A 26,127-nucleotide genomic window follows, 5' to 3' on the forward strand; every position below is an offset into this window, starting at 1 on the left:
TCAACTATACCTCAATAAAATGAAAATATCTTTTAATGTCAATAAATGAGGCTAGAATAGGGAACATTTAATGACTCCAAATGAATGAGGGCAGATAAAGGCAAAAGAAATGAAATAATGAAAACAAGTAAAAGGGAGAAAATATTTAGCTAAAGCCCTAGTCTTCGTCAATTTTGGAATCCATTCTGATCTTTGAAGGTTCTAGAATTGTTAAACTTTTAATCTACTGCTAGGTCATCCCTATTTCCTTGTAAAACACACATGCAACCTGTTTTCTTATTCTGTTTCAGTACAGGTTACAGAAAGAATCAAAATAGGCTAAAGGATGCTTGGCCCAAACAATAAAACCAAACATGAGTTCATTCCCAAAAGGAAGAAGATGTTAGTACATTTTTGTTAACAAAACCTAGATTTTTAGCACTATTTTGTTCTAAAAAGCCTACAGTACATTTTCTTACATTATTCCATTTGTTCATTTAAAAAACAAGCTATACTTTTATACCTGCTTTATGTTGAATGGGACTCTGAAACAAGGTATGCCAGGTTTCTTGCCCAGGACTGTAGAAGAGTCAACCAGAAGTAGAACTGATACCAAAATCTTGTTCAGCATTCTTTCTTTTCCTAGCCAGCATTTGATTTTTGTGGTAACAGAATTCAAGGTGGGATAATACTCTCCAATGTTAGATGATGTGAATTTCAACCGCCCCCCCCCACACCCCGAAATGTCTGACTGGTCTGAGTGTTCGGAAGAAAGCAGTCTATGTGAAATCACAGGCACTATTTAGATGGTGTCTGGGAAACTCCTCTTCCTGAGCAAGATTCTTTGATGCAATTTTATGAGCTTCCTGTCATAAGAGAGTGAAGGTCTTTGTACAACACTTTTCCACATAAAAACAAGGAGTAAGAGTGAGGGAGAAAGATATCCAAGATATCCTCCTTTTTTGTGAGATGAATGGCATAATAAAGACCACCAGTGAGCTAAACCAGGATTCCAATCTGAACTTCTAGGGACTACTTTCAAGTTCTAGATACACATCGATTCTGCTCAACTAAATTCCTTTTATCTTTTCAGTTTTCCTCTGAGACAAGCTATTAAAGCATGCCTCTCAAAATCCCAGAGACTACTATCAAAAGGACAATAAAAAGTATACACCTTTCCAACTTATTTTAGTAGGTAGCTGCTTCAAGAAAAGGACTTCAAAATAAATATGTAAACAAGCATTTCCAAAAATACATGTTAACAGAATATAGGAGAGTCCATACATAAGACTAAAAGTAAATTTCTTTAAGCTCACAGAGGAGAGAATGATCAATTTCAATTGTCTTCTGTGAGAGCCACTGTTCACCATTTGGATCCAGATACATACAATACAAGTATTTTGGCAACCAAGTGCAGAATGATCTATGCATACAGAATTCTTAATATCCTTAATCAGGATTCTGAAAAGGTCAAATAGAAAATCATAAACACACTGCACTTTGTCTGTCTTCACTATTTGCTCAGCACCATGGCTTATGCAGCAAAGAAACTCTTTGCCCTAGGAATCTGGCTCAGTTAGAATTAGCCAATTGTCACTGGGACAGTCTGTGTCCCACACTTGGTTTCAGGGAGTTTTCACAGGTTGGTCATTTTATGTCCCTTGGATTTTCACTTCTTGATCCTTCTTCCTGTGTATCAAATTCTAGCTGATCCTCTGGAACAGGGGAAATGAACACCATTAGTAATAGACATTTAAAAATGTGCCTGTGAGTGTTCCATCTTAAGCTGGCTTTTTTTCCCCCCTGTATGTTTAATGAGAGGTCTACGGAAAGATCAGGCTACAGGAGCTACAAGCAGGAAAAAAAGGTGACATCCACATGTCAGTGTTAGTATACCTCCTGCATAAGAAATTTCAATTGCACCTGTAAGGTTGTCCTTCTTCTTTATCCTCCAGTACCTCGCCCCAGGAACTACCCCATGACTCCTCTGCTTTACATCAGGGATATATACAAAGGCTACACAGTAAACTATGAGTAAGAAACAACCACCAAGGCTCAAAAGATCTGTCTGCCTTCATGCACCACCACATCACAAGTTAAGAGAAAGGAATGCTAAGAAAACTGGCCTAGAACTCTGGCTCCACCACATTCTGGAACAAACTGTCCCCAAACCACCTCACCGCATAATCTTAAGAAGTCACCTCACTCTCTTGACCACAGGCCCCTCATTTGTGGAGGGGGATTTGAAACCATTTATCTCATAAGGTTACCGTGCAGATTAAATAAGACAATGTAGGAAAAACTGTTAGCACAATAGCAGGTAAAACTGAAACAGATGGTTACTAAGGAGACTATCAGCTTTATGACCTGAAGAAAGCAAAATTTCACCCCTGGAAAAAAGTCTGCTACCTCACAAGGTTTGTGATGACTGAATACATATATACTATAATAACAGATATTGAAATACAGTTTATTAAAATCCTTAGTAAAATGTATGGCACTTGGATGGTGCTTAATAAATACTAGCCAAATCTGAATCTACACCCTCAACATAGCTTCTTAGGATTAATGTAGAACTGGTTAGCTTGCTCTCAGCAACAAAAAATGTAAGAGTATTCTCTATAATAATGAAATTTTAATGTTTTATTCATTCTACTCAAGCAACATCTTGAGGAAACTGAGTAACTAGAAAACACATAGAATAAGACTGAATAAGCTTCTTGCCTGCATGGTCATGTCAGACTTCTTTAAGGATCCTGGGTAATTTTAGCACATGAACACCTCTTAATAAAATCAAATATTTATGCTTTAAATGTCTATATCAATAAAAGGGCAAAAATGGCTTTTGGAAGGATGACAAGGTGAATGAGGAAAACTTTGGGAGAAATAGCTCTTAGGGAAATTACCTGCCACCATCCCAGCCTTGAGCCTTAAAACAAATAGAAAGTTTTCTTCACGTTTTGTTATTATACTCTTCATTTTCCTAAGTATTTTTGCCAAGCCTCATGCTTTAGGTTTTCACTGTAACTAGACAAGTTCAAGTTATGACACACTCCAATCTGTGGACACTTTTTCACACATTCACCTATGATACCACATTAGAAGTTAAAGGGCTGAGCTACTATTAAGTGGGACATTATTTAGTCACTATTTTCACACACAAAAAATTTCTATTCCATACCCACTCATCACTACATTTCAGATGTGTATACACATTAATACAGGCTATGTTTCCAAATGTGTGTTTCTTGGAACCCACAGCTAGAGAATTATACAGATCTGGTGATTATCCAAATTCATTGTTTCCCCTCTTGAGTCCTGTAAGTGTTTCACAGAAACTGCTAAAATACTAGGCTAGGAGAGTAAAAGGAAGCTAAAATGATGGATGCTTCAAATTTCTATGGTTTTCTCAAAAGATCATAGTACCATAAATGATAAAACATCAGCTGTGCTGGTAAAGTATCCTTGCAAATGCAAAGCCTGAATCATTCTATACCAGAAGGCCTAGTACTTCCTGTTTAACCATTAGTCTATGATTTAAACCTACTTTATAATCCAAAGAGGGAATGATACATAATAAAAATAAAATTGCATAGAATATGATGCAGGTCATGGAAGATAAATTAGGATTATCTTTTATTTCCTAATTTTCTTTTAATGGGCTTTCTAATTACAAAACGCATATCGACTATAATATGGGACCACAGGAGACACAATCGAGCAGTTCCTTTTAATGGTTGTAACATCTTGGTGCATAGCATTTATTAAGATAATAGAAAAATAATATAGAAAGGAATGATAATGAAATTCCACTCTAGTGACGACCATTTTAGATCATTGGGAGGCCTCCTCATGCTGTGAATAAAACAAAGGTGTAGAAATGGAAGCCAGGGGTACCTGGCTCAGTTGGCTAAGCGTCTGACTCTTGGTTTCAGCTCAGGTCATGATCTCAGTTTTGTGAGTTCAAGCCCTGCATCAGGGTCTGCACTGACAGTGTAGACCCTGCTTGGGATTCTCTCTCTCCCTCTCTCTCTGTTCCTCCCCCGCTTGCCCTCTGTCTCTCTCAAAATAAATAAATAATTCTAAAAAAAAAAAAAAAAAAGGAAATGGAAGCCATGGCTACTTTCAATCATTTGGTCTTAGAGTTTCACTCAGGGAAAAAGCCATCTTTTACTTAGAGATACTATAGACCATGATGTCTCAGTACTTGAGAAAGTATCCCTCTTAATCATTCATCCATTATTAAGCATGTTCTCCCTGGAACAGTCAACAATGAATCAATAAAATATATCCCTTCTGTTAACAATAAAGTATAGAATCTACTCCCTTGAGGCAGTTTTTCTTTCTTCTCTAATTTGTTTATCATTTTTAGCAAGGCTTCTATCCCCTCCAGGTATAAAACCACACCTGGTTAGAAAATTTATTTTGACCCTTTCTAAAATATTAATATGCCCTTGAGTGCACACTCATTGCAACCTTGACACATCAGGCAAATGAACACAGGTACTTAAGTGGAAATGTATTTCTAAAGTGTAGGTCAAATGAAAATCTGGCCTCATTCATTCAAAAAGTAATTAACACTATTTTCTACATTTAAACAACACATTTTAAAACAACACATTTTATAAAAAGCAATGTGAGTATATTTGTGTGTGTGTGCACAGCGTATATGTGGGGTGTGTGTGTGTGTGGTGTGATGTACAGGTGTGTGTGATGTGTGTATGTGTATGGTGTATAGATGTGTGTGTGGTATGGTGGTGTGCAGTGTGGTGTGTGTGTGCAGTGTTGTGTAGAGGTGTATATGTAAGTGCAAGTGTGTGGTGTATAGATGCATGTGGTATGATGTATAGGTGTGTGTGTGTGTGTGTGTGTGTGTGTGTGATGTGTGTGATATAGTGTATAGGTGTATGTGGTATGGTGTGTATGTGTGTAGTATGTAGGTGTGTGTGGTATGGTGTATAGGTGTGTGCATTGTGGTGTATAGGGTTGTGTGTGGTGTAGTGTATAGGTGTATGTGGAGTGTGTGTGTGTGTGTGTAGTCTAGTTCACTGAAGTAGCACAATTCTTAAAAAGCAATGAAAAAGACCCTCTATAAATTTTTGTTGATAGTAGAAAGGAAAGGAATAAAAGGGCAAGAGAAGGAGGGAGAGGAGAGGGGGGAAAAGAAAGAAGAAAGATCATATCTTATTCCTTATTTACAAAATGCTGTCATTTGTTTTTGAGTGAATCAGACCAACTTAAAAGAAATGAACATTTCCCCTCAGGGAAGGGGAAAGGACTTTCTAGCCTTCTTCCACATTATATATAGTGTATAACACTTTTGTAGACTTGAGATTCAATGGAATAATATTAAATGATCTAAATACTATGTACTGAACTCCTTAACACTTTTTTGTTTAAATATGGCTCCAATGTTTCATATTTATCTACAACAGCACATTAGTTGTTAACTTGCAGTTGAGGTGGGGGAGGCTTCTAGTAAGAACCTAGTTAGTATATTCCATTAGGAAAATTTCAGGGAAAATTAAATGTTTGAACCCCTTTAAAAGAATACAACTAAAAGATTAAACTGACTGGGGCATCTTTTGTGGAAAAAGGAGAAATAAGAATAAAAACAAATTTTTACTCAGTGTCTATTAGGTGGCAAATGTTACATATACTATTTCATTTAATCCATATGGTAACTTCTAAGAGTAGGTACAATTATTAACCCAGCTCACAGGTTAAGAAAAACAAAGAAATTAGGTAATTAGCCTAGCCCATGGTCACACTGCTGGTTAGACCTGAATCATGGTCACTTTCCTTTACTCCAAAGCACATATTGTTCACACTTTATCACGCTAACAGTTTCCCCAATTGGGATGTGGGTGATGAAATGTAATATTGTGGACTGTCCTTTAATTGGACATTTTTTAGTTTGCACTGTTGGCTTCTGAACTGAGTCATCTTTCTTATACATCTCTGCTATGTAAACATCAAGGCGCAGTGGGGATATAACCTCTATTACCTCTCCATCAATTAATAGCAACTCTATTTCTAAGAAAGAGAAATTTTAGCACAAAAACCATGTATTGACCCTGGCTGCTTTGTCAAACCACACAGCTAATTTTCCTTTTAGTGCTTGCAACTGGGCTTCCTTAGTTCTTCAGTATGACTTTGGTCCCTGAGCAATAGATGGGATGAAAGGAAGGGAGAGAAAGATGCATGAAGAAAAGAAAACTCAGGAAGTGATGAAGATTTATGGAAGCAAGTGAGAACAGGACAGACAAGGAAGGAAAAGAGGAGGAAGAGTTGTCTTCACAAAGCACAAAAAACTCACAGTCTTATTGTAGCTGTGAATCAAGTTTTCATAGTGATTAAGTGGCCCCTATTTCCTTTCCTGTACAATCACTTCTCAGTTTGCAGGCCTATGTCTCCATCTGTGTAGTTGCTGGTTCACTGTTACACACATCCCAGTGTTGAAAAACAAGTAATCCGCCAGTTTAAATATTATTGACTCATTGACTAAATTCTTTTACTAGGAGTGCATGTTGCGATGAAAGGCCAGGCTTTTGTTGTTTTTAGAATACTTACTCTAGCTGTACATGCAACTGTATTATTCTATAACTATCATTTTTCAACTTGCTATGATGAAGTACTAAATTGACGGTGGTATATAGTTTTCTTTCAAAAAGTATTAAGATCTTGAGGAGAGAAACACACAATCACTAATCTTAAGGGTTTATCATGAAAGTGGAGATATCCACTTGCCTTTTTTCCCAACCACAGACATTTTATTTCCATAGTTTAAGGAAATCCCTCCCATTCATGTTCATACCCTTCATGAGTGCCTTTCACCTGGACAACTCTAAAAATATGGGGTGCGACCAACAGTCTTGTCATAAAATAAGCCAACTGCCCAATAGTGTTTGCTCAGAAGGGGGCATGATGAAGACTGGTTTGTTTTTCCATCATTCGTACTTACTAACCTTAAATTTTAATACATAATAATAACCACAGTAACAGTGTCAGTTAGCAATTGGTCATTACATACCAGAAACCGTCCTAAGTACTTTGTCTGTACTAGAAAATACCTCAGTTTTTCCACACAATATAACAATTCTATAAGGTAGGTGCAGTTATTAACCCCTTTTTACCAATGAGGAAGGTAAGGCGAGGCACCCGGGGAAAAGGAACTTGCCTGAAGTTGCACATAGAGGATTAGCCAAGCGGGGCTTAAATACTAGATTTTCTGACTTCAAAGCCCTGCTACACTTCACTACTGGTCCCACTTGGAGGTAGTAGAGATTGCCAGAGTCCTTCCAAGACAACTCCTCACTCTGTAAGACAGACTTCCAATACAAGCTGGGGAAAACAGGTCAAAGGAAAAGCCATCTATCTCCACTTCAGTGACTACTTACTATGCAGGTTTCAAGCTTCACAATGACATTTTCTAGAAAACAATGGTCCTTCTAGGAAGGAAAGTTACACATAAAATCTTCATGTATTTTTGACAATTAAAACGTTCAAATATGTCTTCCTTGGCTCTATATTATGATCTCTGCCAGCATCCAATTAAAACAATGAGCCCCAGTTTCCATTAGCCTCAGGTAAGTAGACCTTCTATGTGACACGTGTGCTGACAAAGCCCTCATCTGGCTTTATGAATACTTCAAACCTCAAAAAAGTGAGGAGTATTTTTTTCCTTTAAAAAATTTACTGTATGACTACTTAGACTTGCCTATGAAGTCAGATTACACACTTTTTTCATAAAGAAATAGTGACATATAAATACATAAAGATAGAAATAAATGAAACGGAAAGTTCAAAATCCCACAATTAAGTATGTCTGTGAGCCAATAGTTTGCACATAGTCTGGACTTCCCCTGAAAGTACACAATGGATGGTTACTCTACTCTTATTTAGGAAAAGTTCTACATGATTGTGTAATGGTAACATCTGTGTTTCAAGCATATTTAATTGATCCTAATAATAGTATCTATCATGTATTGAGTGCCTATTCTTCTCTAAGCACTTTTTAAGTTATGAAATATTTGTCATCAGTACACACTTTAATAATAAAAAGCTTTTGTGATTATATGTCATTCATGTTGCCTACATTTTCACTTCATACCTGTCTCCACTTTGCTTTTTTTTTAATATGAAATTTATTGTCAAATTGGTTTCCATACAACACCTAGTGCTCATCCCAAAAGGTGCCCTCCTCAATACCCATCACCCACCCTCCCCTCCTTCCCACTCCCCATCAACCCTCAGTTTGTTCTCAGTTTTTAAGAGTCTCTTATGCTTTGGCTCCCTCCCTCTCTAACCTCTTTTTTTTTTTCTTCCCCTACCTCATGGTCTTCTGTTAAGTTTCTCAGGATCCACATAAGAGTGAAAACATATGGTATCTGTCTTTCTCTATATGACTTATTTCACTTAGCATAACCCTCTCCAGTTCCAACCACATTGCTACAAAAGGCCATATTTCATTCTTTCTCATTGCCATGTAGTATTCCATTGTGTACATAAACCATAATTTCTTTATCCATTCATCAGTTGATGGACATTTAGGCTCTTTCCATAGTTTGGCTATTGTTGAAAGTGTTGCTATAAACATTGGGGTTCAAGTGCCCCTATGAATCAGCACTCCTGCTTTTAAGCATGCGCTTTATGTCAATGTGTGTTGATTGTCCTTAAATAAGACAAAAGAATCCGTGAGTGCAAAGCCCAACAATGACCTATCTTTTCATCAGTGTTACTGACATACTGTTCTCTTGTCACTCGTCACTCAAGATGCATACAGGTCTTCTAAGGCTTCTCCACCCAAGTGGCAGAGAAGATTGCAAATACAGCACCAAAATATCTGAGGGCAATCTAACACGGCTTGCCATCAGCATTAAAGTTCTTTGTTCTGTTTTTAAACTCATAATCATTTTGTCTGCATTCTAGTCTACGATACACCCACGTCTGTCTTACTGTAAACATGAAGAGGTTTTCCTGCAGAATCTATACGTAAAGGTGCATATTGCATGAATGTGTCCTACATCTCTGCTCAGGTTTACACGGTCCCCCATACGCTATTGTACTCCTGGTGCTACAAGACCTACATGGAATGTGTATCAGTTTTTATTTTAAGGGACAATAACTTGTAGCTAATTGCATGACCTGGGATAACTAACACTATTACCATTTAATTATCTGACACAAACTTCTACAGATATAAAACAACTTTCCCCAAAGTGAATCCTTTCTTCCAAATGCCTTCCATATCATAAAATGATGAATTACCCTAAAAAAATCCAAAGACCAAGTTGAGCACCTTTTGGGAAAAAGTCCTGGTGCTGACCCAGGTGTGGCTAGAGGGATACTAGAGTGCTAGGGTGTATAGAATCATATTCCTTACCCAGAACTTACTTTTTACTTTTATATCTTTCCTAATTCTAGAATATAAATCTTCCCTGAGAGCATAACATTCCTTCTTTTCTTTCTCTTATCTCTTCTTTTCCTTTCTTACTTACATGGTCTAGCACAGATGAACTATAAGGCTCCTCTTTACCGCTAAGAGACTACAATCTGAACTTCTTTTTCAACTTCATGCTTCAAATTCTATAAAGTCAACAGTATCTTGTTTCTTCTATAAGCTCAAAATAATCTATTTAGAGTTTACTTCAGGAAGAGATTCCTAGAGCAATAAGAAAACAGAAAAATATGGGACAGAAGTTCAGAGGACTGGGTTTGTCTGACCCTTATATGTTAATATTTGGATCTGGTTTCCTCAGCTATCAGATAAGATGAAGAATAATGTACACTAAATTTCCTTGCAAATACTGCAGTTTGAGCTAATTTCAAAGTTGAGTTCATTTCAGAGCTCCTGGTTTCTCTTCCTGATTGAATCTCGTGGCTAAGATACCTTAGGTAATAAAACTTCAAATCTGGCAGGATGGTTTCTCAGAGAAAATAAAATAAAACCTTTTACTGATGATCATGATACCATGCTGAAAGCTTGCATGCATGGAGCCTACACCTTCCTCCAAACACAGGGTAAGCACCAACATGAAGCATGGTGTCCTCACCTGGGTCAGGAGGCACACAGGCACAGGAAAAGTGAGTATTGTAGCCCACTTTGAAGTTGGAGTTGATGGGGTAGTAGTCAGCTAGCTTGATCATCTTCTTGAAAGCATCGTAGATAAAGATGAAGCTAATCAGAGAAGAGAAGCCCTCTTCTGTGAAGCGAGTGAAGTACTGAACCAAGAAGCTGGCATCTGTGGCTACCAAAATGAGACACAAGAAGGCTGACCACAAGCCAATCCAAAGGCGAAACTCCAGATAGTCAAAATTATGATCCCTGGAAAGAAGAAAGAAAGGTATTTTAGACTCCGCCATGGAATACAAAGAGTAATATAAAACTACCCAATGACGGCAGAATGATTGCAAAAAATACAGGATCACTTTTAGCCACTAAATATAAATCTCATTCTTGATTTTATCCAGAAAATACCAAATCTAAGGATTCGGTCTCGTGATATTATTAAAGAAATAATCCTGAAAGTTTAAGAATGGCACATCAAAAGTAGTCATACCATTTGCAGGTAAATAACTCAATTTTCTCATTCAAACTCTGCCTTCATGGAGTTTAGAAAATAAACAATTTGAAAGTGTCACATTGGTACCCAGTATGCACTCAATAAATGTTTGTGAGCTTCGCTGGTTAATGAAGACACTAAGATAAATAGGTTCTCTGTTCCCACATCATCGCAATCTACTGAGGGAGACAAACTGATAAACATAATCACACCAGAAAATACTAAGTGATATCTAAAGGTTCCCACAGAGTGTCACAGAGGAATAACTAATTCTGGCTGGGGGTTGTAGGAAAAACTCCAGGTATTTAAGGATAAATAGGATAATTACACTGTACTCAGATCAAGAAAGGCTCTCTTGCTGTGTCATAGCCAGATGCAACCACAGACATGGTATCCTTCTTGTGAAGCTTGTTCATGGACATGGTATCCTTCTGCTTAAGTGGTGTGTGAAGTATCTTGTGACCACCTTGTTTTTGGTCTGTTCCTTTCCCACAGTAGTCTTAGATCAGGCTGCCTCCATCAAAGGAGGCCATTGTTTTTCAAAGCCCTTTCCATTCCTTTTAAGTAAATGAGCTCACATTTAGGAAAATATGGGCCAAGTGTTGACATTTTACCATTTCATACTGATTCTCTTAAAATTATGTGAAGATTATAGTATTTTTCTTATCATTTAAATTTTTTTTAATGTTTACTTATTTGCTTTTGAGAGAGAGAGAGAGAGAGAGAGAGAGAGCGAGCACAGCAGGGGAGGGGCAGAGAGAGAGAGGGGGAGACACAGAATCTGAAGCAGGCTCCAGACGCTGAGCTGTCAGCACAGAGCCTGATGTAGGACATGAACTCACAAACTATGAGTTCATAACCCGGGCCAAAGCCAGATGCTCAACCGACTGAGCCACCCAGCAGCCCCTTTTTCTCATCATTTATGATGAGAAAGCAAACAGTAGTCATTGTATTTCTTCTATGAGAAAAAGAAATAAATCAAGGATCATGCATACTTGATGCTCTACAGCTTTGATTTTAAACAAGTATCTTTTATAGTGATGTATTTTAATATATTCCTGAAGGTATGGTATCAACACCTTCACCACGACCAATCCAGTTTGGGCCACCAGGAAGTCTTTGCTTGATTTTACGTCCTTACTGATATCCATGTTTGCCCTGCTCAAAGCCATTTTCCACATTATTGCCAAAATGATCTTTTTAAATGTAAATCAGATCCTCCCTACCCCCTTTCAAAACCTTTTGATGGCTTCACACTGTTCATAGAATAAAATTCAAATTCTCTTACTAACACAATCATTGGCATATTAAATGTTTCCAATGAGAACTTGCTAGATGAATTAAGGCATGCCTATGGCTTTGGACTTGAGACAGTTACTGCCATGACCTAAGTATTCTCACAGAGAGCCAGGAGATCCTGAGTGAAAATTTTATGGAATATTAGAATTAAAAGTTCCTTAGATACTGTGATGGTTAATTTTATGCATCAACTTGGCTGGATCATGTGGTACCCAGATATTTGGCCAAATGTTATTCTTGGTATCTCTATAAGGATGAGTTTGATGAAATTAACATTTAAATTGGTAGGCTTTGAGTAAAGCAGACTGCTTTCCATAACGTGGGTGAAATTCATCTAATCAAATCTTTCAACTGAACACAGCAAAATACCTGCCAACCCCAGGCAAGAAAAAATTCTCCAGAAGATTGCCTTTGGACTTGATATGGAACATGGCCTTTTCTGTTTCTACAGCAGACAGCCTTTGAATGTGAACTGGAACATCAGCTCTCCTGGGTCTCCAGCCTGTTGGCCCAACCTACAGATTTCGGACTTGCTAGTCTCTATAATCATGTGAGTCAATTCCTTATAATAAATCTCTTTATTATATTGGTCTCGTTTCTCTGGAGAATCTTAATATAGATACCAGTTAGTCAAATATGTCTCATTTTATAGATGAGAACTCCAAGGCCAATGGAAGTTAAGTCATTTATCCAATGCCAAGGTTTTAATGGCAGAGCTGGACCAGAAACCAAACCTCTGCATTCTTGGACTGGTCCTTTAAAAATTTCACCATCATTCCCCTGAGTTGTATTTAGGGTGGACCTTAAAATCACTGTCCTTTTTTTCCTTCTTTTCACCAAATCACCTAAATTGGAATATAATACCAAAGCAGGAGATTATTAACACTTGGGCAGAAAGTTATCTCCTATGGATTTCCTGGAATCTTCCTCTTTTTTTCAATTTTTTTTTTTCATGTTTATTTTTGAGAGAAACAGAGTGCAAGCAAGGGAGGGCAGAAAGAGAGAGAGACACAGAATCCGAAGTAGGCTCCAGGCTCTGAGCTGTCAGCACAGAGCCTGACGTGGGGATTGAACCCGCAAACCGTGAGATCATAACCTGAGCTGAAGTCAGTGGCTCAACCGACTGAGCTACCCAGGCGCCCCAATCCTGGAATCTTCCTGAGGACATCTTTTGCATTCCCTTATAGTTCTCTTTAGATCTACAATCCCACTGCTTAATCCTATGCTTGTCTCTGTGAGATAAGTAGACTATAGAAAAAGCTAAATTCTAGGAACCTGAGATAATTTACATTATCACACAATGAATCAAGCCTCGGAGTCAGGGCTAAGAAACAGTTTTATTACTTCTGAGCCAACAAACTTTTTTCTTAAAATAAAAAGTTTTAAACAATTACTTAGTTTTGTTTCCCTAACAAGATGACAGGGCAGTCTTGATTTGTCCTAAGAATGCTAATGGTTGTTTAGAGAATTGATGTTTATAGGACAGGATGAGAAACAAATCCAATAACCAGCTAATGGTTAGGAACACTCAGTTTGAGTACAAAGGGAAAAAATGCCTATATAAACTTAAATCTTAGGATCTAAACAATATACCAAAATAGCTGCTCTAAAATACTTAAATATTCCCAGAGTAGCTCTATAAGAATAACCCAAATAAAATCACTAAAACCGATGGCACTTCATTATAAAAGTGATGTTTACAGCAGCAAGAAGAAAGAGGAATAAGAGATGAGAAACTTTTTAAAACAAGTTGATCAACAGTAATGACTACAATAAAGTGGCAATATTACATCCAATAAGACTATCAGTCCCTTTAGTGCCAAGTTTAAATAGCAATTAAGTTATAAAAAGTAACAGTAAATGATAGTAGAGACAAAAGAAACTATGGTGAATTCAAATGAGAAAATGGGTTTATATCCTTATGATATCACAGTGTTCCTAGATATTTTGACTTATAGTTTCTGAGTAGCATAAAACCAAGGTACAGACAAACAGAAGAACTCATCAGAGGCATGCTACAGAAATTAATGTTCAAGTCACTGACAAATGTAAACTCCCTAAACTACATGAATAAATCCAACAACATAATAGAAGAAAACAATCATTTGAAGGCCTCTAAATAAATTATTCAAAGAATAGAAGGAAAAAAATTATTGAATGACTAAATGCAATTATACAGGCTAAAATCCAACTTGAATTAGAGGTTTCTACATGGCTTAGACACAGTGTTAAAACTTTCAGGGGCACCTGGGTGGCTCAGTCGGTTAAGCGTCCAACTTTGGATCAGGACATGATTTCACGGATTGTGTGGGTTCAAGCCCCACATGAGGCTCTGTGCTGACAGCTGAGAGCAGAGCCTGGAGCCTGCCTCATACTGTGTCTCCCTCTCTCTTTGCCCTTCCCCACTCACGTTATCTTTCTCCCTCTCTCTCTCTCAAAAGTAAACATTAAGAAAAAAAAACTTTCAGATTCTTTGCGTGAGAAAAAGAAAAGGTATCTAATTCTCTGTTACTGGTTTACAATGTGTAAAAACAGTGCAAAGAAGACTGTAGAATTAGGGGGAAAAAACTACAATTGTCATTTGGAAAGTTGTAAGCTGTCATTCTGTTACTAATTTTAAAAGGTGACAGAACATCTTTCATATTCCTTAATGATTCTCCAGTTTATAGGGCAAACATTAAAACCTGTATTCCACGTCAGAGGGAAATCTGTGGATTATGTGGAGTCACGCTTGAGTCCACTGAAGCTATAAAACAAAGATTTACCTACTTTTCAAAAAAAAAAACGGTAAAATATTTTGGGGGGGAAATCTGGGCAAGACAGACTAAAGCAGTTTCTTTACTAAAGGACTTCTCAGATCCCTTAGTAAGCTGAAATGTAAAATGAATTACTAAGAGGAAGCAAATATACAGCATTTGCCAGATTTATGGGGATCACAGAAGCTTTTTTTTCTATGAAACATCTAAATGGGACTAATCATTGAGGAAATACACTTTGAGAAATAGTGATCTACACAAATACTCTATATCTAAACAAAATATTAGCACTGTTGTTACAATACAGAAGCAAATGACACAGCATTATGAACAAAAGGACATGGTTTGCCTTAAAGCACCACATGCTACTCAGTGATGAATTTAAAGCACAGTTTCTCAAATGTTTCTTGTTGCTTTACAACTGTTTTCAAATCACTTGGAACTATGTTTACATTACCAATTATGATGAAACAGAAGGGAAAGTGAGAAAGGAACTTGCTTAGTGAAAGGAAATAATCTCTATCCTACAATTATCTAAAGTAAACTGGGATGCAAACATTTTCTGTATATTAAGGCTCTGATCACATTGCATCCAATAAATCTTTCTGCAAAGGTTGCACATGTTTGTTCCTGTTTATAGTACATGCTTGTTCCATCTTTCCACAAAAGCTTTCTTGTCTCACACAATGTTTTCTTAAACATATAAAAATGGTTTGACTTTCTATAAACTGACACGAATAGAAATTCTTTCCAATGTCCTTCTGAGAATTATGATGGAGGAGGGATTTGTAGTGATGAGCTACAGAAAACTCACATTATTGCTTTAAACTCTCATAAGATCTTGCTGATATTCTCAGCCCAGTTTTCAAAACACTCGTTTTAAATTCTCACCGCCTTCTCTATCTTGTGATAGCTTTTGATGGTAACATACAGTTTCAAAGGCTATTCTATCAGCCCTTGAGTCCATGAGGTATCATGTAGGTAACAAAACTTCCAACAACAAAATCTTAAAAATTTATAACAATATAAGAATATGGAAATTCCAACAAGTCAATATGAAATTCTGCAATCTGCCTAAGGATTGAGGTCTGTTGGGAAAGGCAATTCTCTCTGAGAGGTATCGAGTTCACTAGAAAGAGGCCAGAATACCCAATTTGATTTTGAATTTATTTGTGTGCTAATGTGGCCACTTGGATAATTCGCTTAACTAGATTTTCTCCTTCTTAAAATGATCCATCAAATTCTAAAAGAAAATACGATATCACAATTGTTATGCCCATTAGGAGTGTATAGTAATTCCATAAGAGGCATAGTATCCAGAGTCAGAAAGCAGAATTCAAATCCCAGTCCTACCAACAACTGGTAATGGGGCCTATGGCAATGCACTTACCCTCTCCCTGCCTGTTTTCTCATCTATAAAACAGGGTATGGGGGTGGGGGTGGGGGTGCCTGGGTGGCTCATTTGGTTAAGCATCAGACTCTTGATTTCAGCTCAGGTCATGATCTCACAGTCCTGAGATCAAGGCCCACATCGGGCTCCACACTGAGTGTGGGGCTTCCTTGGGATTCTCTCTCCCCACCCCCTTTCAAAAATAAATAAACATTTAAAAATAAAAATAAAAATAATAAAACAGGGTATGGTCCCTACCTCATTGCACTGCTACAGGAATGAAATGAGGAAGTACATGTAATGCACTTCGGATAATATTTGGTATGTGATCAACACTCAACAAATGCTATTACTAAGCTGACTCTTGTAATGAATCTTTAGTTAAGAACACTGGAATCAGGGTCAGGAGCAGTGGATCACTGGAACAACTAGTCTCTCATTAATGAGCCATGGGACCTTGAACAAGACATTTCATTTCTTGTCGGCCAGGATCATGACAGGAAATAGATGGCATTCTCAAATGGGTTTGTGAGGAAAACTTAATAAATGGGCTATTTACAGATGTGTGAGTAACAGAGAATGGCGAAGTACTCAGGAACTGGAAACATCAGGGAGCCATTTTTACCTCCTGGCTTCAAAAGGCCAAGGAAGGAAGAGAGTCACCAGAGCCTAGTGAGGGTAGAGCCAGGCCAGTGGAGCCACTGTACAGAGGCTCTACTCAGGGGACAAGCCACTGCCAGACTGCAGTGTTAAAGCAGGGACTGTGAGGTACAGGGAGGTGGACCCACACCCTGACCTCTCTCCCTCCCTTCCTGTCCTACTCGTGCACTAGTCTAACTCAACAATAAGCCAGAGGGCAAAGGAGACTTAGTGTTTGGGTCAGCCCCTGTGGCACAAAGCAGGACTAGAAGGATAGAGAATAATGATGAGGGCAAGTAGATAGTACAACATATGGGCCCTCAGCTGAATCAAATGTAAAATGAGTGTTGGACTACCCAATCTCCAAGGGCCTTTCAACCTCCAAATCTCAAAATGCCCATATTCTGATCTACCTAATTACTATTCTGTGCTATATCTAGACTGTGTTCTAGAATTAATCCTAATTTATAATTAGACATGTATACACATACTTGCTGAAATTGAATAGAAGCCTCTCAAAGACAAGGACAGGTCCTGTGCTGCTCAAAATCGTGAGTGGTTGACCGGCAAACAGGCAAAAGATGGCCCCAGAGACAGCTGTGCCCAGGAAGCTCTCCAACACGCCCTGATAGAAAGAGAAGAGAACTGTTAGGAGAAACACACCTTTCTTCCTCCCAGGTGTGACGCCACTAGGGAAATTAAGCACATGAATATGCTACTACAAAGGCCATACCAAACACAGACAATAGACACAAAGAATTGAGATTCTTACCAGTATGAATATCACCATCTATTTCACATACGATTTAGTCATTCCTCCCTACTGGAAGGGCTGACTTGTTCCAAAAAACTACAGTAACTATAATGACTGGTGGTTGACTACAGAAGGCAAAAGGTGACTCTGATCCATTCTAAAAATATTAATTGAAGCTTCTGTATGGAAAATCACATTATGTAATCCCACCAAGTGGGTAGAAATGATTTAGTACTTTGGGTGACGCTTTTCTCTCTGTGTTTAACTTCAGTGTTTGCTTCAGCCTGATTTCACCCTGCGCATAGCAGGTACTTACAAGTAGTTACATTTTAAACACAAAGGCTATTTTTTCTAAAGGAAAGATTTGAGAGGGGAGCAAAGAAGACACAAAAAGTTATTTTCCCTTCATCCTGCAATCTCTAACATACCAATTCCGAAATTAAAAAAAAAATCTTTATATATATATATTACACATATTATATTATATATAGTATATAATATAAACTGATAGAAGAACTTTAATTTATTTTAGATGAAATACATGTGTAGGAACATGAATAACTAAATCTTTGTGGCCACACTTTCCTGTACTTATAACTCTGGAAACCCAACCCATTGTTTTCCTTTAGGCTAACAAGAACAAAGAAAGATGAACCATCAAGTATCATTGACTTAAAAGATTACCCTAACTTTTTTAATCATGTCATTTGGGACCAAGGCCTCAGATGATGGCAAACTAGCCCATTTCCTCTATTTTTCATAGTTCAAATTTTAGTTAGAAAAGCACATGTTTATTTGCAAGAGGATCTAAACTTGAAATAGTATTATATCAAGGGGTGACCTTTTTAAATATAAAAAGGTGACAAGAGACCCTTTAATCATAGGGTCTATGATCATACTAAAACATACTAAATCATACTAAAACAAAATGGTGCCAGGAAGATCTCTCCTTTCAACTGAGTAACAAATTACCTGTTCATAGAAGCATGATTTATGTTTTTACATAAAGCAAGCCATCTCTTAATCTAAACTACCCTCTGTTTGGAGCAGAGTAGATTTCTGGATAATCTGTGATACCCCTCAGTGATTCCCTGCACCCCACCAATAAAAAGTTAACTTATCTGCCTGTGAGCCTAAGGCACCTCTTTCTACTGCCCCAAAAGTTCTCCAGCAACTTTCATTCACCCATCATATAACAAAATGATCACACAGAATTTTTTTTTAATCAAGTTATGGGCATTGAATGAATAAATCACAGGAATAAAAGGCACAGCACAGGAAATATAGTCAATGACATTGTAATAGCATTGTATGGTGACAAATGATAGGTAACTCGTGGTGAGCACAGCGTAACACACAGAGAAGTTGAATCACTATGTTCTTTCAACAGCTGAAAGTAATGTAAAATAGTATGTAAACTACACTCAAGTAAAAAAATGTTTTTTTTTAAGTAATAAAAGTTTGAATGACAGAAGTAAAAAAAAATTCAACCTACAGAACTTAAATACTTCAAGTGCTATACCTACTCAAAAGCCTTCCTAAGAGACCCCTATTATGATTACCCAAAATGTTTTTTACACTGCATCAGAGCCACCAATGTTATGCTTAAAATGGCACTGGCAATAGCACATCCTCTCTTTGAAGGGTACCATTCAATTCAGAAAACAGTTAAAAATCCTTTAAAACAGCATCATGTATTAATGGGGCTGGGGTGGGGACAGGGCAAAAAAACAAGGGTTGACAAATAAGACTAGCTTCTCACACCGAGAGTATCTATATTCTGACACAACTCAGAACAACTTCTGAGAAATCTAGGTTGAAATCCAGGCAGGGCGGGGAGCGGGGGAGGACAGGGAACCCTATTTCCATGGCCGTGAGCTCTACTACATGACTGAAGAATGTCATCTCAATATTTTGTAACCACTCCACACATAATCAGAGTATCCACCTCCTTCTTTTTCAGACAGAATGAAGAATAACACACAAGGCTGGCAGAACCAGGCTGCATTTATGCAGACAAGACAGTCCCTTGTGCCCAACAAATAGTTTTGATCTCTTACATGTGAAGGTATTGAGATTCAGGAGAGTTAAGTGATATGAACAAGTCCACCATGTTCAATGTGGCACGACAAGTCTTTGGAGTGTGGGTACCTGCCCAACCACGACTTCACCCATAGAAAGGATACAAAGTATGCTGGCTTCAGCTGGGGTTTTCTTGGAAGTGCAATTTTCCACCTCCTGTGCATTGACATCGGGTTTTTTTAAAACGTCTTTATCATTTATCTTTCTTTTTCATGACTGACTTTAGTGTGTGTAACATGAAAGGGTAGGAACGGAATGCTCCCCATGTGGCAAGACAAGCCACCCTCTGCGTGAATGTGACAGGTAGAGTTATACTGTGTCATTCTTCACCAAGCACAGAGAAGGACATATTTCTCATTACTACTGCAGTATCAAAATACAGCACCACCTGGGCGTGAGACAGAACAGGAAGGAAGAAAGAAGAAATGCAAGATTGGGAATTCTCTACTTGATTTGCCATCACTATCAATCTCTCTGAGGGCAAAGCACAGGGTCTCCGGGGCCTTCCTATTTTTCTTCCTCTCATCAAGCTCTGCCCTATCCCTCCATGTGCTCTGTAGGTGTGCAGGAAACGCTAAAGGAATTGAAGAAGAAATACCCAAATCATACCCTAGGTTCCACTTATCAAAGGTCAACAGCCGCTGTTGCTCATTCAGTAAAGATAACAAGGAATTTCTCCCAGAAGATGGCTTTGATTTATGGAAACCATGTGCTGTTAAAAGGCAGATTATTTTTATTTCAGTACTTGATCCTTTGGTAAGTGCTACAGTTTCCATTCTGTTGCTGACAATTTTGAAACAGAGACAGGTGATTTATTATACACACTACACTGGAAACTTGCTTAAACTTAGAGATCCTTGCAGCATTTCTGAGAAAAGAACTATTTTCACCACGTTTTGATTTGTTAGTCTTGACAATACAGAAATGTAAAAAAATAATCTCATGCAATGAATAACTTCAGTTTAACTAACAAGAATTTAAAGCTATTTATTAGGTGAACTATCAGAAACGCTTTTCTGATTTGTTATATTCAGGATTCAGTAATATAAAGAAAGAAAAGAATGTGTGGGTGTGTATATTTTTAATAGATATAACTCATAAAGACTCTTCTGCCCCCAGTTTCTCCCTGCCTCTATTATTTCTCATTCAGTCCATGAGGACACGTGTGGCTGAGCTCTGAGGTGTGGAAGAACCAGGTGGCACAATGTTACAGCTCTGTTTTGGTTAGGCTTTTACTTCACTCCATTTCTGAGCACATACCACCCACTGTGGAACAACAGAATGAGCAAAGAACCAGCAGTCAGGAAATCTAGAGTCTAGACTTTGTTCTGTCATCAGAGAACTGATGATCTTGAGAATGTCACTTAAAGTTTGTCAAATTTAGTTTCCTTGAGAAGGACAGATTCCATATGTTTTCACTCCTATGTGGATCCTGAGAAACTTAACAGAAGACCATGGGGGAGGGGAAGAAAAAAATGGCTAGAGAGGGAGGGAGCCAAAACATAAGAGACTCCTAAAAACTGAGAACTGAGGGTTTATGGGGGGTGGGAGGGAGGGGTGGGTGGGTGATGGGTATTGAGGGCACCTGTTGGGATGAGCACTGGGTGTTGTATGGAAAGCAATTTTACAATAGATTTCATAATTAAAAAAAATTTAGTTTCCTCATGTAGAAGAGAAACATCAAGATGGTAGAGGATAACAATGGACTCTGGAATCAAAAAAATCTCAAAGTGACATCTAGACTGTGCCATTTACTCAATCGATGACTTTAAGCAAGTTACTTAATCTCTCTATGCCTTATACAGTTAGGATGCATATTAGACAACACATGAAAAATGTTTAGTATAGTTTCTGATATATGATAACTTTTTTATAAACAGTAACATATGCACAATGCATTCGTTTAGATATAAGATGGGAAGCTGAACTAGCTGATTTCCGACATCTTTTCCAGGTGGCTCAGGGCAAACAGCATGTCTTGGAGTGAAGTATATTGGAGTTAAATCTCAGGTCCACCAGTCACCAAATCCTCTACATGCTAACTCTCTCTTCTGTAAAATCAATTGCTATTTCACAGAATAATTGGACTAAGAAAGACAATATATAAAAAGCTAATAATAGAGATACAATAAAATGTTTGTTTTCTTTCCTTCACTACTTCTCATCTCCTTCTTCCCAGCCTGGCTCTATTATTTCTCTTTTCTTCAAAAGAGGGAAAAGATGGGGAGAGAAAGTCGAAAGGAGTGACATAAAAGAAAAGATGAAGATTAGTCCTCAGAGGAAAAGGGGCAAAAAAACCTCTTTAGATCTCCAATATTTCTCAGAGCAAATCCTAAATCAACAGAAGCCTTAGGGGGCCACGCTACAGCCATTATTTCTTTTCATTCCTTGTGTTACTAAACACATGGAATCAACTATAATACATCAGAATAGTTTGTTTTACTTTACAGCAGTGAAGTCAAAACCCACATCCAAAACAATGTATGAACACTTTTCTGCTTACATCAGGGTACGATGTTAAACCAAAGATGGTCCCTGTTTGGCAAAACAGCCAAGAAAATCAGCACAAGTCCCATAACAGAAAGATCAAGCATAAAAGAAGTCAGACCATAAGAACAAGAGTCTTTAAAAAAAAAAAAAAATCAACCATCATTGGTAACACCAGCGTTTCAGATCTTCGAACTACCTGTGACAAGGGTCACCAGGGCCATCATGCCTGTCGTTGCTAAGGTAAATAAGCACATTCAAAAGATAACAAAACATTAAAAATTAAAAATGTACACTGTCAATTTTGACTTCACTGCAACTGAGTATCTTCATATAACACTAAAGAATGACCTGCTTGTTTTCTGTCCTTTTTATTAAGGAATTCATTATTTAGAATAATAATCACAACTGTTGGGGGAGGGGGTTGGATGGCAATAACAGGAGAAAAGTGACACAACTGCCCAAGAAAACAAAAAATTTTCTATGGCTTTGAGAATTTTCAACCAAGTAAAACTTGGAAAGTAAAATATTTTGGTGGTAGTAAATGATAAAGTATTCACTGACATTGTTGTTATATTTCAAGCTTTTTAAGAAAACTAAAATGTTTCTAACCATAAGAAGAGAAATTTCAGCCTGTATTGGTTATAATTTATACAAACTGTGTGGAATGTTGAATAATAAAATTAAATTTCTCTAGCTGTGTCTCCAAATCTGAAATTTAGCCAAGGAAAATGATACAGCCTAATGCCACTTAAACACATCCATTGGAAACAGGCAGTCAAGACCCGAATTATCTGCAGGAGTTTTGATGTCAGGTCCCCAGTTAAAAGCCAAGCCACATGATTAAAAATAAGTGAAGAAATGATGAAAGTCTCTAAATCAAATTTAGGTCACATGACAATTATCTGAGAAGCTTTTTTTTTTTTTTTTTTAAGAAAAAATACTGATTCCTTATCTCTACCTTGAACAATTAAATCAATATATCTGAAGATCAAGCCTGGGGAATTGGTATTTTTTCAAAGTTCCCCAGTTGATTTTCATGCAGCTCAAATTTGAGGTGCACCAATTCAAAAAAAACTCCCTTCCTCTCAAAATAAGAACCACCTGCTGACATTTGTTAGGGTTACACAGACCATCCATCTACACTGGGGAAGAAGACTGGATATCCAACCCTCATTTTTTATTTCACCTGTGTAACTGCAGCCTATAAATCAGTGATTTCTGTCCTGACAGATCACAGCTGCCAAATCCTTATTGCCATCTACTCTGCCTAAAAGCGCTCTGTCGTCATGAACAGGATTTCTGTTTACACTGCCCAGCAGGACTGAAGAAAGAGAAAAAGCTGAAAGATGAATTAGCTCTCTGCTTAAAGAAAAGTGTGATCCAAAACCTTGACCAAAGAGCCACAACTGCAAGTCTGATAGAATGGATGGGCAAGACGGGGAGGCTTTACGATACTTTTTTGTTTGAAGAGTTGTGAATAGGTACCTAGATCATCTGAAGTACCCAAACATCAAATGCCAGTATAACCTTACACAAAATTAATCCCAGATGGATAAAAAATTTAAATGAAAACATAAAAGAACTAAGATATGTGGGTAAATATTTTTCTAATCTTGGAGTGGGGAAACCTCTTTAAGTATATAATGAAAATAAGAAACCATAAAAGATTGAAGATTTTGAATACATAAAAATTACAATTTATATAGCAAAAGAAATCATAAATAAGGTGAAAAGACACAGGATAGATCTAGGAAAAATGTATTTGGGATATTTCTGACAAGAAAAGGGTAGATATCCTTATTACACAAAGAGAGTTCTTATGAGTCAATGAGAAAAAAAACAAATACCTAAAAGGAAAATATGCCAAGGACACAAATACAAAGTGTAGACAGCCAATAAAAATGGGGAAGGATATTCGCCCTCACTAAAAATCAAAGAAATCTGAATTGAGTAAGAATGAGCTATCATTTTTCCACCCACTGAATGGCAAAAATGAAAATATGGTACACAATCCTGTTTTTGCAAGAGTGCATGCATGTGGACAGTCTTGTCCATTATTGGTAGAAGTAAAAGCTGGGATGACCTTTGTGGAGTGTAATTTAAAACAAATACAAAAAAATATCCTGCAAACATTTGCTAGGAATTTTACTCCAAGGACATAATTACAAAGAATGAAAATGTAGTTAGGCACCACAGTTTGTTTATAATTGAGAAAAATCGGGAAAACTGAAAGTGTACTAACAGGAGATTTATTAAGTAAATTATAGGACATGTATCATCATGTGTATAAAAGATGTAGTCATTAAAAATAATGCTCAAGGTCCACATTGAAGTGGAAAAACTTCCACTTAATACTAGCCATGTTATGAAACAGCAGGTATATGATCTCACTTATATAAAATCTTATACATCAATCTATCTGTTTCCACATGCACTGCAAGATGTAGGAAAGATGTTTATGAAAATGCTCATAATGGCTATTTGTGAGTCATGAGTTTAAGGGCAAAATTACCTTTTATGTAGTTGTTCTGTATTGTTTGAGTTTTCTACAGTGCATAATTATATCTTATTAAAAATAAAGCCATTTCAAAATTATTTCAAGACAAACACAAAATAGTTTTAGAAGGTAGCAACATTTGGGACTGCCAGCCTGCCCAAATCACTATCATTTTCTAATCACCAAGAAAACAGAGTTGACAAAGGTCTTTCCATTGAAAAAAACCCAACCAAATATGTTCGGGTAAGTGAAAAATTCGGTTACATTTGACTTAACCTTAATCAAACAGGTTTGATTCAGAACTTGTACATGAAGTGAAGCAAATGATCTAGTTAAGTTGCTTCCTGGGAGAAGGAACAGCCAGCACACTGGAGGCAAGTAAACAATGCAAGCCCCTTACTTTGTCACCAAATGCACATTTAGTTTTGCCAACCACAACAACCCAACTGCCTCATGCCAACAGACTATCTCTACCTAATTTTTTAAACCTGTGATATGTTTCTGGAAGACTATGTCAGGCAGATGAGCATATCACCTTGCATTTCCACTTAGAGAAAGAAATGCATTTTGGTGCCAAAGCACAACATTTAGGTAAGTTGAAATTACTCTACAGTCCTTACTACAATGAAGCAATTATCAATTTTTTTTACTCTTACTGCTATAAACTGCACATGAGAACCTTCATAAAGAAGTGTCTATCTTATGGAGGAATATCACATGTGAATAAGAAACGATACATTTCCAACCTCAGCAGATTGATTAAATATTCTCAGCACAGCAGTATGTTTAAATAAAGCTTCAAATTTGGAGATGCCAGCTATAAATGTTCCTTATTATGAGACAAATTTCCTTAAAATGTGCTCCGTTAGGCTCCATAAATATCACAAAATTCACAGAATTCTAAAAATCTTACTGTATCCTTTTGCTAAAAGGTTTGTGAAAATAAGATTATATTTACTCTGGGGAAAAAAATTTAAATGACTTTCTTCACTCTAGACTATGCTCATTCACAATTAACAATGTCAATTTGAGTTCAAAGATTTTTCTGTGTCCATAAAGCTAAGAACAACTTTTAAGTGACATAGAGACTTATCACAGAACATCAGAAAGTGTTCCCTGTACAGGTAACTTGCCCATAGACTAAGCTATCCATAAGTATTTGTTAAATCAATGTTTAACAATTTAATCAGAAGTATCTAAATGAACAGAACAGTGTACCTGCCTGGCAACCAAGAATATAACTACAATGCAATGAGCTGGCACACATGGTCACAGAGTTGGTTCCGGAAAGAACATGCTTCTAGGATGGTGAGACTGAAAACCTTTTGTTTGTTTCATAGCATGGCAAGGGGACAAGAGCATTATTACAGTGGAACATACTGAGAAGGATAATAAGAGTGTTGCACAATTCCTGGACCTCAGAAAGCATATGTTCTAGTCCTTTGTTGCTGAACAATATGAACAGAAAAGAGGCACAAGCCCAGGGCTAGATCCAAGATAAATCTGAGGTCAACTCTTAGCAAAGCGGGTTCAGTCACTTGAGAAATCCAAGCTAAATTTTAATTGCCACACTTAAGGAATCCATGAATACCTCCTCTGAAAGCCTTAGAGTGCTCTCAGAGCAGCCTGATGGTCCAAACATGTGGCCCAACTTGGAGGATTCATGCAGTCATGGA

The 26,127-nt window shown here is 37.3% G+C and overlaps 1 protein-coding gene across 1 annotated transcript in view; it reads right to left on the reverse strand.

Moving 5' to 3' along the window:
• Positions 1-26,127, reverse strand: part of SLC4A4 (solute carrier family 4 member 4) — a 356,758-nt gene that overhangs the window by 76,378 nt on the left and 254,253 nt on the right. Inside the window, exons 13-14 of the mRNA XM_042984402.1 lie at positions 17,120-17,253; positions 10,035-10,306 (exon numbers count right to left, since the gene is read on the reverse strand). Coding sequence (XP_042840336.1) covers positions 10,035-10,306; positions 17,120-17,253 — 406 coding nt within the window. The remainder of the gene's footprint in view (positions 1-10,034; positions 10,307-17,119; positions 17,254-26,127) is intronic.

Source organism: Panthera tigris, chromosome B1 (assembly GCF_018350195.1).
Source record: "Panthera tigris isolate Pti1 chromosome B1, P.tigris_Pti1_mat1.1, whole genome shotgun sequence".
Lineage (NCBI taxonomy): Eukaryota > Metazoa > Chordata > Mammalia > Carnivora > Felidae > Panthera > Panthera tigris.